This window comes from Sphaerodactylus townsendi, linkage group LG02 (genome assembly GCF_021028975.2).
Source record: "Sphaerodactylus townsendi isolate TG3544 linkage group LG02, MPM_Stown_v2.3, whole genome shotgun sequence".
NCBI lineage: Eukaryota > Metazoa > Chordata > Lepidosauria > Squamata > Sphaerodactylidae > Sphaerodactylus > Sphaerodactylus townsendi.
In genome coordinates this window covers 123,082,096-123,098,513 of record NC_059426.1, presented here as the reverse complement: position 1 = coordinate 123,098,513, position 16,418 = coordinate 123,082,096, and the positions used below count along the sequence as shown (strand labels likewise).

General features: G+C 43.8%; 1 protein-coding gene across 2 annotated transcripts in view; it reads left to right on the top strand.

Annotated features, from left to right (window-relative positions):
- Positions 1-16,418, top strand: part of STARD9 (StAR related lipid transfer domain containing 9) — a 121,826-nt gene that overhangs the window by 33,383 nt on the left and 72,025 nt on the right. For both annotated transcript variants that reach the window (XM_048484138.1, XM_048484139.1), the window contains 5 exons: positions 1,646-1,758; positions 5,853-5,922; positions 6,761-6,833; positions 7,470-7,537; positions 15,691-15,788. In XM_048484138.1, the coding sequence (XP_048340095.1) occupies positions 1,646-1,758; positions 5,853-5,922; positions 6,761-6,833; positions 7,470-7,537; positions 15,691-15,788 (422 nt within the window). The remainder of the gene's footprint in view (positions 1-1,645; positions 1,759-5,852; positions 5,923-6,760; positions 6,834-7,469; positions 7,538-15,690; positions 15,789-16,418) is intronic.

The following is a 16,418-nucleotide window of genomic DNA, read 5'->3' as shown; positions in this document are numbered from 1 at the left end:
GTCTCCTGAAACATCCCTGAAATTTTGGTGCTGCTAGCCTAAAAACTGTGCCTTCTGCAGGCCAAAGAAAAACACTGAAAATACAAAAAATCCCACAAACGAACCTCCAGTTTTTGCGCCCCCACTGCCCACTTTGCCCTATGGGAGGAACGCCTCTGCGTGCTACAAGCATGTACCTTAAAATCCCATTGGATAGTTCTGTCTCGTCACATTAAGCCAGCCTTTATTCTACGTGTCACAAATGCTTCTGTTATTCCCACGCTGCATGCTGTTAGCTCATGCCCTCTCTGCCCATATGCAAAGGGCTGCAATAAAACTAGCTTCTTCCTTCAAGAATAACTTGTTCTTCTGTTTTTCTAAGTTTGCTCCCAGAGAGAGAGCTATGCCTTTAGGGCATGCAGGTTGACATACTTTAGGATCATAAAACTTTTCTTTACCAGTTTGAAATGATTGAACTTCAAATGATTTACAAATATTGATTCTAACAACAATTATACCTTCGATTCGAAGACAATAGAATTATAGTCAAATATAAGTAAATGTGAATCACTCTCATTATCATTTCTGTATTCATTCAACATAAATAGAAAAACACTTTTTCCTTATTTAATTACTCACATTGATTTAGCTATCCCCTATTGCTGGTTCTAACCCAGAAAAACAAGGTTATAAATTTATATGGCTTCTGTCACATAGTAACCTGTAGTTACAAGATTTTAAAGATGTTTATCTGTACTTGCCTGCATATTCACTGAGAAGCTGCTAACATGCAGGCCTGCTGGTCTCTATACAGAGAACCCCATTTTGTTTCATCAAATCCTTGGTTCATGCAATTTCCATGTTTCTTGATTAAATACAAATTTTATACATTTGGTCCATCTCAACAAGACATTGCGGGGGGACTGTAATAAAAATGAAGTAAAACGGAATATTGGGTTGGTAACCAATATATCCTAAGCTTACACTGCAGATATACATTTTCATTCTCTTAACCAGTTATATGTATGAATAGCAGTTGCCAAAAAAGGATCAGTTTCGTGAACTTCTTTGTAGATATGGGGCATAATGTGTATATAAGGCCTATACTATGGACATGAAACCCAGTGCATATAGGCCCAAATAATCTCCTGATTATGAATTGACTATCAATAGGCTTCTCAATTTCCTGGACCCGGTGGGGAATTCTCCTGCCCCAGAGAAATTGAGGAGCGGGGGGGAAATGGCCTCCATAGAGACACACTAGAAATTTCCCCTAATCTCTGTGGATTTTGCCACAGAGATTAGGGGAAATTCCTAGAATGTCCCCTCAGAAGTGACATCACATCTCCCCCAAACTCCAGCTTCCCCTGGTGCTGCCCCCCAGATCTCCTTATACATTTTCCCAGGCAATATTGGGCACTCTAAATATTAGTCATATTGTTTGGACTTTCACATGTTGAATTTTATATGAGTAAACCCTAAGTAATTGCTGTGACCATGTGTAGATATCTGGCAGTACTAGTTGCTGGACAGGTGTGCTCATAGGGCAGGGTGGAGAACCACAATCTTACTTCCTCATTGCACATAGCCTCTGTGTGAAAAATCTATCTTGAATTGGTCCACAATCCTTGTACTATTAATTGTTTCTCTCCCCTTCCCCCTCCAGTTTCCTAGAAATCTATAATGAGCGAGTCCGAGATTTGTTGAGGCCATCAACACATGAAAAGCCATACACACTTCGTGTTCGTGAGCATCCTGAGACAGGACCATATGTTCAAGGTTAGTAATGTTTAAGAAGACTTCAGATCAACATTATGTGCGTATTTAGGACTTCTTTCTCTCTTTGTTCCACATGTCTTTGCTTCTGTTTTGTTCATTTTTCAAAATTTCTACGAAGAGCAGGAAGCTCTTCGTAGATGCAGTTGATTTTTTTTTATTTTTTTCAGACTTCTGTAGTGCCACAAAGGTTTTAAATACAAATAATAAATCCTGTGAAAGTTTGTTTACTTATTTTATTCTACTTGTAGGCCATCCTTCCCCCTGTGGACTCAGGGTGGGTTTCAACATTGAATAATAACAGTAAAATCCTACTAAAATAAAGCTCTGGGAGGTGCAGAGATCTGGCCCTCCTGGATGCTCATGGACTACACTTTCCATCAGCCCCCACTTTGGGAGACATGACTGAGCATGTGCGACTGCAGCACTAGGTTCTTCAAGTCGCAGAGGCTGATGGGAATTGTACTGCATGACCATCCAGGAGGTACAAGGGTCTGACCCTTCCAGATAGTAATGCACTCCAATTCCCATCAGCCTCTGCGACTTGAAGAACTAAGGCTGCCAGTTCTGGTGGTTTGTTTACAAACAGGAGGAGATGTCGTTGCTAACAGATTTACAGTACTGCTGTCCACAGCTTGATTGAACCATGTGCTCAAAATTGATGCTATTATTATAGGCTGCATTGCTCCAGAAACAATGTGAACACCTGAAGGGCGAAGGGGGTAGGTGAAGCCAAGTGCCACAAAAGCAACTGCCTCCAACCTCCTGTTCCCTACAAAATTTTCCAAGCAGGTTCAAAATCAACCCTTCAGATCTTTAACTACTGCTATACATACAGATTTTTAACTGCTGCTATACATATTTTGGCAAGTGCAATGAAACCCATGCCAAACCACAAAAGCCTGTGACAGGTGAGACATGGGGATGGAAATGTTAAACTTAAAGACTATTTGTGGTGACAGGGATAGTAGCTAGGGAAAATTCCTTTCATGGAACAACTGTCTCCAGCATTGAACCCTTGTACCCACATAAAGCATCAGCAGAGCTTGGAACTATAGGCATGAGGAGAGCAATTCAAAGTTGGGTTGCTCAGTACTAAACTCCATTTATTCCAAGGATCTTACTCCCAGAAAGTTTTCTTAGATTCACAGCCTTAACCTCCCAAAAGCATAAATATGCAGCAGCATCCATGATCTAACAGTATGCAATCAAGTCACTTCCAACTCATGGTTTAATCTGTATTGCTGCAGGTAGTTTTACGAATTTTGAATAGTTTAAGTGAAATTATAGTTTGTTGCAGCAGCTGGTGGCTACTATCAAATAGTTTTTATTTCTGAATCTTGACAAAGCCTTGAAGATGTTAAAGTGAAGGAATTCTCATTTCAAAGGCAACAAACAACATCATTTATTTTAATTGACTGTTATTTGCAGATGTCACAAATTTGCAACATGTTGCATGTAGTATACTTCTACTACTGTATGGTTATACTCTTAGTAAGTACTTTAAAAACTTTAAAGCTGGTAGATGGCATAAAAAGCACAGTTTATTTGCTTTGCAAAAAAGACTGTTTTTAAATATCACAGTGAAATCTCAAAGTCTTTCTGGGATAAAAATCTCTCTTGGATTACATCATTTCTTGATTTTAAAAGGTTTGATTCCTTAACAGTTAAACCATCTGTAAGAGAATTTTGAAAGCATTCCCAAGCTGAATGAAAAAAAGCACTGAAAGACTTTTAACATTTTAAAAGGCTAAAATCTCAAAAACATTAGCTGCAACTAATAATAATCTGGATACTATCCAAAATGCTCAATACACTTAAAAAAGTAGATTTGCAACCAGAAATACGGTACTTGTAAAAAATAGTATTAGTGCTTATGAAGCATTGAGGGGCCCATTGTTCCCTTTATGAATGTTTGAAGTGTGGGACTAAATGTGTATTTTTAATTACAACTGAGGCCAGAACATGTTACAGACGGTACATGGCAGCTGGCTGTTAGGGAAAAAAGCAGCCCTACATATTTTCTCTCTATATCCTCCATAATATCTTAGTGAAATTCATTTGTTTATTTACTGGTTTCATATATAGTCTTTCTCACATAGACGTAAACTGATTACACAGTTAAAAATGTGTATCACATATTACATAAATACTTACAGGAGAAAAGTCCTATTGGATCATCCTGAGTGTGCAGACACCCATTTTTGATAGTGAATACTGTAAGTTAATTATGCATTCATTGCAGAACTGTTGTCTTTTGTCTGTCTTGGATTCAGTGAGTGAAATTATTCTACTGTTCTAATAGCTCTTCTAAAGTGGCAGGCACAAAGAATTTGTTTTCTCCCCCTTCATGCACCAGTTGTATAAGCTTCTGTTAGGTTCTCCCTAAATCTTTTTTGCCTAAGCTGGAGAACTTTTTCTCTTAGGGAATGTTTCCAACTCCATTATTGGAGAGACAGCATGGTCTAGTGGTTAAAAGTAGCAGGCTAATATGTTTGAGACCCAGGGTTGAATCCTCATTCATGCCACGGAAAGTCACTGGGTGACCTGGGGACAGTTGCATTCTTTTAGCCTAACCTGTTTCTCAGAATTATTGTGAAGATAAAATGAAGAGGAGCATGAAATAAGCTCTATTTGGGAGAAAGGCTAGGTAATATCGAATTAAATAAATAAATAAATTTTGATTGTGCTTTCCTACATTTTACGTTTGTATTGTTATACTCTCAGCCAAATTTTAGAAAGGGTGACAAGCACACAAAAACAGACTTGAGTTTTCACTTTATGTTTTGGGCATAACTAGTCTAAGCAGCATAAAAACTAGTTCATAAGAATATTCATTTGGGATAGATGTGTTAGTCTCTTGCAGCAAAAACTAGTCTAAGCAGCATAAAAACTAATCCATACGAGTATTCCTTTGGGATACATATTCTCTTACAGCAAAAACACCAGAGTTTTACAGCACTTTGAGATTAGCAGCTGTATTGTGGGATAGGCTTTCATGGACTAGAGCCCACTTTGTCAGAAGCATGAAGTATTATCCACAGTTGGCAGATGCAGTTATATGCAGAGGGGGAAAATGTAATCAGTGCGCCAAAAGGCCATGAAATGCGAAATGTACAGAAAATATGTGACCTTTTTGTACAGAGAAATAATACATGCTATTTCAAAGCCTGTTTCCACCCATGGAGTGGCTTTTTGGGGAGGGGTTGCAAGGGGTTGCAAGGGGAAAAAGAGAGGGCAAAAAAGTCTGATTGTATAAGCAGAACTCTTTCTACGGTTCTTGGGATCCAGTTGAGTCCACCCTGATTGAATATAATAAATCAAATAATATGCAACCAATTAATGGCACAAATCAGCCTTAATTAATCTGAGGAAGTAAGAAACTGATGGCTTATTCTCAAAGGATAAGCAAGGAATTCAGATATGTGAGTTAATTTGTATGCTCCATTCAAGATTATGTGAAAAGACACACATTATTTGGGAAAACAAAATTTAGGATCATATAATTAGGATCAATCCCTGACTGCTTTTAGCTCCGGGGGCAGGGGGGGGGGATGGATTAGATGATGATGATGATGATGATGATGATGATGATGATGATGATGATGATGATGATGATGATGATGATGATGATGATGATGATGATGATGATGATGATGATGATGATGATGATGATTTGCCCTTTCCCCTATTGTGGCTATAATAATAATACAGCCCGGAAACCACACAGCACCCTGGTTTTTATTTTCTGCCTAATGAACGCACTTACATAGGTAAGGATACAAAAGTCTGTGAGCAGAATACTTTTCACTAAGACTTCCTCTTCCTCTTCCTGCTGTAGACTCTTGTATTCAACTGAGGCTCTCATAAAATCAGGGGACCTTCTTGAGTAGGATTTGACATAAATGCAGTATGATGTGTTCAACAGAGAAAATTAGCCATTATCCTTTCACACACCTGATGAAAATTAGCCGCCATTCTTCCACACACAAATAATTTCTGCTCATTCATTTTTTAAATGTTAATCCATATTATGCATAACAATAGGGAAGAAATTTTGTTAACCATTTGTCATTAACTTTAAATTTTTCTGTTAGGATTGTCTCAACATGTGGTTACGGACTATCATCAAGTAGTTAGACTTTTGGAAGAAGGAGTGGCAAACAGGTATTTTATCTCAAATTCCAAAAAACATATTGGCTTTCTTTTTTATATTCTTACGTTGGTTGTTCTAGGCATACTTCCTTTGACAAGGTGAGGTTGCAGTTAATCTATGGAAAAATCTGAAAATGGAACATGCCTTCATAATATTGGAAAAAAGTAATACAGCTTGATATAATTGTAGGAACAGTATCTAAGGACAATTTCAGTTTCAACTGATGTTTTAGTGTATTTAATATTCTTCTGAAGGTTCACTGAAAAGCAAAGTAGAATGGCATTTGTGCTACTGAAGTCTACAGAATAATATTTTGCAAACATTGTGTATAATGTTAGAAATATAATGTAGGCAATAGAGCACGACCAAGTCAGTTTGAGTATATCTGCGTATATCATGACAATATATTTTTAGGATCTCAGAAATCCCTTTATTTATATTTTAAGAAACAAGCAAACATTCCTAACCGCCATGGAACAAGAATAGATGAAACTCCAATTGGGGCACCAAGAATTCTGCTTTAATTATTTTATTATTATTATTTTTGCTAGATTATAATGATCAGTAAATTTTGTTGGAAAGTCTGCCATAGCTCATTGTCTCATACTGCAGTAAAGCAAGTTTAAAAGAGAGTGCAAAATATAATTCCACTCATTCGATGGAATCTGCTTTTACATAAGTATCTAAGGGAAGATACAGAACCATTCATAGCTGGTAGTGAAAGTGAATCTAATCCAAATCTTTGAACTTTACCTTTTAAACATTATTTGTCTATTAGTTTGTATTTATGCTTTGTCTTCCTTATAGAAAACCAAAACATTAAGCTCTACTTTTTTTGTTTTTGTCTAGAATTACTGCAGTAACACATGTTCATGATGCCAGCAGCCGATCCCATGCCATCTTCACTATTCAGTATACTCAAGTTAGTTTCATCTTCCATTCATGCAGTTTTTGAAATTTATTTGAGACTTTGGATTGAATCCAAAGTACCATGAGTGGAGCTTCACTCAGGGGGTGAAACGTTCACCCCCTCCTGCTGCAAATACCTTGACCACATTGAATGCTGCCCCCAGAGTTCAAGGGACCCCCTGGAACAATACTAGCCATGATATGAAAATTTGCCAGGAGCAAGGGAGATCAAGAAAAACCACCACTTCCTATCAACTGGAACTGAGCATTGCATCCAATCCAATGTTTGTTGATATATAAACAAAGATAAAACAACTGTTTTTAACTTTCTGACACTTGAAAATACTTCTTAAACCAAGTCGTGGACTGTCAGAGTATAATTTTTGAATCCTTATTGCAAGTCTCACGTATATTCTTGAATTGCGATCCAGGGACTGTGTCAGCTCCCCCATTCTACATCTGCCTGCTACTGAATTAGTTGGGTTGTTGTAGCTTCTTGTTTAGTAGATCCTGTACTAAACCCGTAACTGCTTCTTGAAGTTACTGGAGAATCCAAAAATGACAAAAGTCATACACAGATCAACCTAGATTCATTTGTTTGAATAAATGTGAGTTGCACATGTTTATATTTTGTTGCATTTTCCTTCAGGCTACATTGGAGAATAACCTGCCCTCTGAAATCGCAAGCAAGATCAATTTAGTGGACCTTGCAGGCAGGTAATGTTTCAGCTTGTGAGACAGCATTCCATAAGTCAGTCATTTCTCAATTTTCTGTCTTCAGGGAATAATTTTCACAATGTAATTGAACCTATATACATTGCAGAGCATTCTAGGGTGGTATTCAGTCATACATTCAGATTTTTTTTCTGGGAAATTCTAAGGTTCCCGAACCCACAGTTTGAGAAACACTGCCATAAACTGTCAGTTGCCATATTATGGATCATACTTTTGTTAAGCTCCAGAAGTACAAGGAAATTAAGCTTGCCTTGTTGATGATGTAACCTTTCTAATACAAATGTGAAGAAAACAAAGAGAAATAATTAGATTTTCTGAAAATAGTATCTAGTATTAAAATTGCTTCAGTGGAGTGAAATGAAGCACAATGCATAGATTTAAAATGTTGTTAGGGAAATGGTCATCTCTATATCAATCATCCTTACAGGATATAAACATTAGTGGTTTGGCCATATCATGAATTTGAAGGTTTGACACAGGGAGAATTCCTCTCTAATATCAAATTAGTTTTTGATGCGGCTGGCCTCTACCCGGGCCAGGGCTTTTATGGCCCTGGCCCCTGCCTGATGCCATCAGATGTGCGGGCCCTGTGGGACCTTGGCGAATTCCACAGGGCCTGTAAAACGGTTTTGTTCCACCGGGCTTTTGGTGAGGCCAGCCGCAGATTCCCCCTCCAGGATGCCCCTGTGTTGCGTGCTATCCCACCATCGGCATACCCAGTAGCATCTAATTTGCACTGCTGCCCCCACCTGACCTTGGGATCGGGCGCCACACTTTTAATAACACTTTTTATAGCACTTTTTATAACACTTTTTATAATGCTGTTTGATGCTGCTAGGTTTTAAGAAATCCGTAAATAGTTTTTAACTTAACTTAATTTATTTTATTGTGTGAAATGTTGTTTCTGGCCTATTGTGTGCAATATTGTTTTTGGCCTGTTGTACACTGCCCAGAGCCCTCTGGGGGTGGGCGGTTTAACATCTAATAAATAAATAAATAAATAAAAACTCTTCTGCTGGTCTCAAGATAAGATGAAAAGCTAGAGATCTCACCTTTGCATTTCATAGTGATTTGTCTTCACTGCTCATAGTGATATCAGATGGTGGGAGAAATCTCTCTCCTCTTCAAAAATCATATTTTGGATCACATTCTTGATTGGCTTCCATTGTTCAGAAGGTCAGTGGTCCAATTTCTTATAAAGTTAGCCTATAACCATCTGGCACAAGTTTTTGGCAACATGGCCCAATAACATAATCTGGACCAGCAATGGGCCAGGGACCATCTTGCTACATCTCCTAATGCTTTGCTAATGACGGTGATTTGAAGGTGTTGTATCCGGCTTGCCATCAACTGTGTAAGTATATGTTAGGAAGCTAGATTTTGTTATTTATTTTATTGTACCTCCTTGTCCTTTGCCTTATGATTAAGCCTGCACTTTTTCTTTAATTTTATTCAGTAAAGCATGTTGCTTTTATTGATGTATTCTACAGATTGTGTGAGAGTCCAAACCCAGATTCGGTCAAACTGTCAGAAGGAGAATTATTCCAAGGGTCCAGGTGTGAGGGACAGGGAAATCAAAATCATCCCTGCAAGGCAGTGGCGTAGTGCCAAGGGGATGGGAGGGTACATGGTGCACCGGGTGTTCACCAGGGTGGGGGCTTTCCGAGGCGGGCAAGGGTGTGGTAGGGGCGCGGGGCACACACGTGTCCCGGGCGCCGTTCCTCGTCGCTACGGCTCTGCTGCAAGGATGTGGTGGGTCAAAACCCCTATCTTTGACAGCGTGGTGCCTTCACATTAAACTTTTCCCTTCCTGCATACATGGGGAAATGGTTCTGTATGCATTTGTACTTCCCTGAAAAAGAGTTGCTGGGACTTGGAAAGTGTAATATGATCGAGGTTAGTTTGTATAGAGGTTATTCTGAAGAGCCCTTAAGAGATTTCTTGTTTTCCTGTGGCATTAAGGTGCAGTCATTTTCATTTTTCTGTATCCATCTGATAAAACATGTGCTATCCCCACACAATTGGTGAAGCAGCTTGTAGTAATGCACTGCTGACCCAGCAGCACCGTGGTAGAACGTTGGGACGCCAACGGACCTACGGCCTTCTGGTCGCACCGCACCCCCACTCCTCATCCCCCTATGAGTCACGGGTCATGAACTGTCTGGCTCAGTCACCGGGCGCAGGGACAATGGTCTTGCCCCCAGGTGAGGATTAGGCCCAGACGCTGATGCTCCTCTCCGCACGTAGCAGCCAGGTGAGATCATGCATCACATGATGATCTCCAGGTCTCCCGGTCTCCCGCTCATCTCCCTACCCACCTCCTTTACACGCCCACAAGAAAACCCTAATAAAAGGTGCGAGAGACCAGCACAGGGGAGAGTTGTCAGGATCACGAAATCCCGCGCTTCCTGTTGCTGACGCTCTCCGCCAGATGAAACCTCCTCCGCGTCTCGCCTATTCCTTAGCGACGACCCTGCGGGGTTGACTACAAGCTGGTGCCGAAACCCGGGATTCCTCGAACCTCCACCCTGCTCACCGTCGCCTGGGAAAGGGCCGCGGATACCGAAGGCAGCTGGACCGGCGCATCCAGGGACCACAGTTACGGTATCGCCTGTCCTCTGGATCTGCGCATCCAGAGACACGCGTCCTAGGACACTCTCTCGTCCGGCCGGAACACCGGTGAGTATGGGAGCTTGCAAAAGCAGGGCTTATGACAAGCACGTTGGATCTAACTGAAAGCGTTAGCGAAATGCGGCAGGGTCCCCGTAAAGAGAAGGGAGCTGCGCAAATTGGTTGAGGAGATTGAAGCTCAGTGTCCATGGTACCCAGAGGGGGGACATTGAATCTTAAGGACTGGGAAAACATCGGGCGCACTCTTCGCACAGAGCCTCGCGCGCCGATGTCACTGCTACTGACGTGGAGACAATGTTATGTCGCCATCAGCCTGCAGACCTATGGCTCCCTTGCTGTAGGTCAGCCCTCCTTTCGATCTTTCACCTTCAATTTCAACCCCGGATTTTCTCTATCCACTAAATTGGACGCCTGTCCTCCTTCTGCCCCCCCTTGCTCCTCCTCGCCCATTTTCAAACTCTCCAGCGGCTCAGCCGCCCTCCCCTTGCTCCGCTTCTTCATTTTCCGAAGCCACTGCACCTCCGTCAGCGCCACGTAATGGCGCGGGTTTCAAAACTCTCGCAGAACGTATTACCCACGATCTGCAGAAGAAAGAATCCCGGACGGAAGACGATGCCGACCTCATTGCATTGTGCCCCGCCCATTTCTACAGATACCGAGGGAGGGTGGCGCCATTCGGGCGGGTTGTCGAGTACCGCCCTTTAAGCTATAACATCCTCACTGAGCTCCGCATAAGCGATGCGCAGACGTAGGAATCACTAGCCCCCTACATTGAGAGGCATGCTAGAGGCAATCGCGAGGGAATCACTTAATGGTTCCGGACGACTGGAAGACCACCTTCCGCATGCTCCTGAGCCCTGCACGACATGTGATCTGGGAGAGCGAGCGTCGCCAGCAATGCTCTAGCAGGGCAGCCGCCTCTGGCGGCGCCTACACCACCGCGCAGCTTTATGGCTGCGAAGCTTTCGCTAGCCCCAATGCACAAGTCGCCCTGCCGGTGGCCACCCTTGCACGGTCGCCTTCTGAATGCGCCTACAAGGCGTTTTTGAAAGTCCCCAATACCGACAGCCAACCCAAAGTTTTTCTAGCACCCGGCAGAAGCCTCAAGAGCCCTATGCTGAGTTTGTGAACAGGCTCCAGGAGGCCCTCAAGAGGCAGGTTGACAACGAGGGGGCCCAGGGCGAACTCCTTAAGCGCCTTGCCAAGGAGAACGCCTCCGCTGAGTGCCGCAAAGCGATCACAGGCCTAGGAAGGAACCCCGAGCTGGCCGACATGCTCAAAGCTTGCCAGGATATCGGGTCTTTCGCCCATCAAGCCAGCCTTCTAGCCGCCGCCCTCTCCGCTGCCATGAGACAGCCCCGAGACGAGTGTCTCAATTGCAGCAAACCAGGACATTTCCGGAGGAATTGTAGGCTGCCCGGCGGGGCCTACAACCCTGACGGAGGAGGGTCTCTCCCCAGAGGGCGAAGACCCCCAGGGAAAGTCTAAGACCGGGCACTCCCAATGCCCGCTGGGGAGGCCAGCGTCCGGGCATCTCCCCAGCCCGGAACCAAGATCCGCACCTCAAACCCTTTCTTCCCCCCCGGAGCTCCCCATGAGATCTTCGCTGCCCCAGCTCAGTATAGTGATCCCATCCCCACGGAGACCATTGGGCTGGTCTTGCCAGCTTGCTCCCCCCCTACGTCTATACTTCCTGTTCTGCTAACCCCTTCTACTTCCAAAGTCACCATGCCTCCACCAGTGCCCCAGAATGGCACGCATTTCAAAATCTCTGCAGAGTCCACAGTCACTGAATTGCAACAGAAAGAAATGCTGACGGAAGAGGACTGCCGCTCTGCACCCTCCTCAGACTGCCCCATAGCCAATCTACAGGACAATGAGGCATGGAAAGGGGAAGATGCTCACACACTGGCCTTAAGCCAAAAGTCCTTCGCGAAGAAGAAGCCCCCCTTGGCCCTCTCCAGCTGTAAGGTTCAAACCAGATCTCATAGCCTCTGAGCCTGTGCAAAGCCCTAAGCTCAAAGCTCCCAGTGGCAGCAAAATCGTCAATACCTCAGAGAGAGCAAGATCTCAAATCAGAGTCGCAATCCTCCTCGTTACTTTATATGTGCTCTGTATGCCTATGTATGTTCTGTATGTCTTGCCCCCTTTCAAGAGACCCCTAAAGTTTTCCCCTCATAAGAGGGATTTTTCCATTGCTTCTAAGCTATGCTCTTGTGCTTCAATTAAAGTTTTTCTCCTTCTGATTATGTGTGCCAATGCCTTGAAAGGCTTCGCCCATTACAGCATCCGCCTTAAACGGGACACAGCTCGTGCAAGTGCTCCTAGGATACCGATGGGACCTGCTTCAAGCCGCCTCCATCTTAGTTTAAACCTTCAAAACTCTTCTTCAAACCTCTCCTTGAGAACCTTTTTCCTTCGTCCATCTGAGCCTACACTGCCACATTGGCGTGGCGCCAGAATTATTTTCATGCTCCCACATTTCCTGCTGAGCCCCTGGCTAGTCACGGTGCCGGGGTCTCCCAGCCACACCTATCTTACACAGCCTCCGCTGTGAAGGTAGGAAGGGAGCTCAAACAGGCCAAAGTCTCCTTACAGGAGGGGAAAGTAGAGCTGACTTCAAAACCCTTCCCCTCCTTCTTTTCTGCACACCCTCCTTCTCTCTCATGGGCTGACGCACCCCACCTCTAGATCTGGGATCTGACAAAAGGTTTTTCTTGCAAACCCCTCTCAAATTGCTCGTGTGATCAAACCTCAAGCCCAGGAACTGTTTTCTTTGCATCTTTCTCTAAATCTTTCCTATGAATGCTATATTACGATATAATTATAATTGTGAATTGTTTAAGTTGCCGACCTGGTTGTGACCTCTCCCTTCTCCCTAAGCCTTCGGGCAATTCGCTGCCTTGTGTACTTTCCTTTGCGTGTTGCAGAAGTGATACGTTGTCCGGAATAGGGCCAACTGCACCCTAAGAAAAAAGCTTGGCCGAAAACAAAAGCGAAAAGAAAGGGGAGTAGTTCCCTCTATTGACCCCCTATTGACCCGAATCAAGGTTCTCATCCAGCAGACCATATCCAAAGTACTCTTCTCTATTCTCCTATCAAAATTGCCCGCCCCCCACTCAGGGCTCGAGGCTTTTACCATTGTCATCTATAAGAACTAACCTCAGCCAGCACAACAAAGACCCCTGGGGGAAAAGCGTCGCTTGTTTTTTCTCTTCTATACAGGAGTCCAGCTCGCCATGCCGGGCCAGCCCCATCCCGGAGATGGAGGCCGGGGGCCTCCCTGGAAGGATCCGACCCCGCCGCCCTGTTGAGAGAAGGCCCGATCACCCCCCCCAGCCTGGACCAAGATGGGAGGGGACCTCTCTGGAACCAGTACACTCCATTCTTCCACGGAGATCGCAACCCTCTCTGCGTCAGCCCCCCCTGGCTGAAACTTGGAATTGCAGCCAGGAACATTCCTGATAGATTAACCCTTGGAACTCTCCGCTGTTTTCAGCCGCTTGAATAATTGTTGGAACACGCCTTCTCTCACAACCTTGCTCGTGAGAGTCACTGAACCTGCAATGCTAAAGACTATCAGTAGCTCTCCCTACGCTCTTGAGAAACCCATGGACTCTAATGCCATCGCTCTGTAGCTTTGGTAGTCAAACAGCAAGAGCCATGCATTGGACAATTATGCAACCACGGGTTGCTTTCCTTCCTTACATCTAGCCTATGTACTGTTTAGCTATGTTTATTGTTTTCATTTATATGATGTCGCCTATCTACAAACATGCATGTCTTGTATATATTGTTGCCAACGCAATGTCTGATGCCTTGCCCCTTTATGCCCATTGGAGCCGACCTCCAAGGGAATTGTTGAGTACTATGACCCGACTGGTTATTGAAGTTACTGCATGCCTTAATCCTAGAAGTTATCGTCTTTGCTGTTGTTGCATTCCCGCCTACCTGCCTGCCGGGACAGTCGACTGCCGTCTCACCACTGTTTTGCAGCAGGCTTCACCTCGGGAGCCCAAGCTTACCGGTGCCACTCCGCCCCTCCCCTCGACCCCCCTTTGCGGAGCGAGCATGGCTCTAGCCAAGGCGGAGTATGTTTCCCTTAGGACTCCCCTTGTGGGAGTCCCCGGACTTGTTTCATGTAACACTAAGACTATCGGCCGTTCTGGCCTGTGCCCTTCTTGAAGTCTATCAACTCTACCTCCACCACTCTGGATGCCCTGGCCTCCGAGGCAGCAGGAACCGTCAAGCGACCTTAGATAATCGTGCTGCTATTGATTACTTATTGTTGTTGCATCACCAAGGTTGTGAGAATGTAATGCGTGATATGTGTTGCTTTAATCTCTCTGATAATTCCCAGATTGATTCATATGAAAGTGCGCCTTGAATTGCTGGAAGTTGTATCTAATCTAAAATATGATGTTTTGCCCCATTGGTGGTCAGCCCTCTGGAGCTGGCTGCCAGGAGGATGGTTGAGTGCTATTGTACAGCTCTGCATTGGTTTAATTGTATGCCTCATTATAGGATCTTGTTTCGTTCAATGTATGTCTAATATTGCCTGTAACCTATGTAAGAAGCCCCTCGAATTTCCCTTACCCGCAACCAAGTTCTAATGTTACACAAGCAGCTCGGTCAGCTTGACCAGGCAGCGGAGGAGACAAAGCGTCCCTTTAAATCACCCCTTAGCATTTGGTCCCCCTTCTAAAATGTAAAAAAGGAGGAGATGTAGTAATGCACTGCTGACCCAGCAGCACCGTGGTAGAAACGTTGGGACGCCAGCGGACCTCTACGGCCTTCTGGTCGCACCGCACCCCTCCTCATCCCCTATGAGTCACGGGTCATGAACTGTCTGGCTCAGTCACCGGGCGCAGGGACAATGGGCTTGCCCCCAGGGGAGGATTAGGCCCAGACGCTGATGCTCCTCTCCGCACGTAGCAGCCAGGTGAGATCATGCATCACATGATGATCTCCAGGTCTCCCGGTCTCCCGCTCATCTCCCTACCCACCTCCTTTACACGCCCACAAGAAAACCCTAATAAAAGGTGCGAGAGACCAGCACAGGGGAGAGTTGTCAGGATCACGAAATCCCGCGCTTCCTGTTGCTGACGCTCTCCGCCAGATGAAACCTCCTCCGCGTCTCGCCTATTCCTTAGCGACGACCCTGCGGGGTTGACTACACAGCTCTGAGCTTTTTCCATGTTTGGCTGAAAGTGCTATTTTATGTATTCCTTCTGTGTACTAAACTTGTATCAAGGGCTTATAATTTTCAGAAGCTGGCCCCCAATTGGGGACTCACTCGCCTATGCTTACCAAAACATGAGACTGCGCATTTTCCAAACTTCACCTTAGAGAAGATAGTTTTTCAGTGGTGGGAAAACTTAGGTGGTAGTTTAACCTTTTGAATGGTGATTGGGTTTTTTTATTTTTATGTTACAATCATTTTCAACATTAATTGTGCTAATTCTCCTCAGGGCTGATTTACTTATTTATTTTTTGTGTTTCAGTGAAAGAGCTGATCCCAGTTACTGCAAAGATCGGATTACAGAAGGGGCTAACATTAACAAATCATTGGTGACCCTGGGAATTGTCATTTCTGCCTTAGGTATAAACAACGTACCGTTTATTTTAACAATAGCTGTATACAATTCGGCAATACAGATTGCCCTGCTGCATTATGTGGCCTATTATGATGGATGTTTCTGTCATTATAACTATAATTCCTGTGGAATTCTCATTCTATATGCTGTTGCCTAGTGCCTATTCCTAATTGAATATTTACCCACAGGCAAGACATCTTGGTTTTAATGCTAAGAATGTCACAAAATTGAGCAGGTCAAATATTTCCAATACCTTGGCATTTGATATAGGTATAATTTGTCATGGTCCTCATAGCGACAAACAGTAACTACCTCGGCACATACCAACATGACAGCAATATATCGTTTTTTTTTACAGTAAAGGCAATCTATATATTCCTGCTACCTTGAAGGTTTTTGAGGCTAGGATTGGCTCCTTGCTACTGTACGGTTCCCCCATTTGGATTTTGGCAATAAATAAATCATTAAATTTATTACATTCCAAATTTTTTCAGAAACTAATGGGGCTCCCTAGATGTGTGCCTTATGCTGTGTTGTGCATAGAGATGGGCCAAACAACTCTAGAAACCTTAGCATGGATAAGGGCCACAAAATATTGGCTGCATATACATTTTCTAGTGGGATCCAATAGTTAT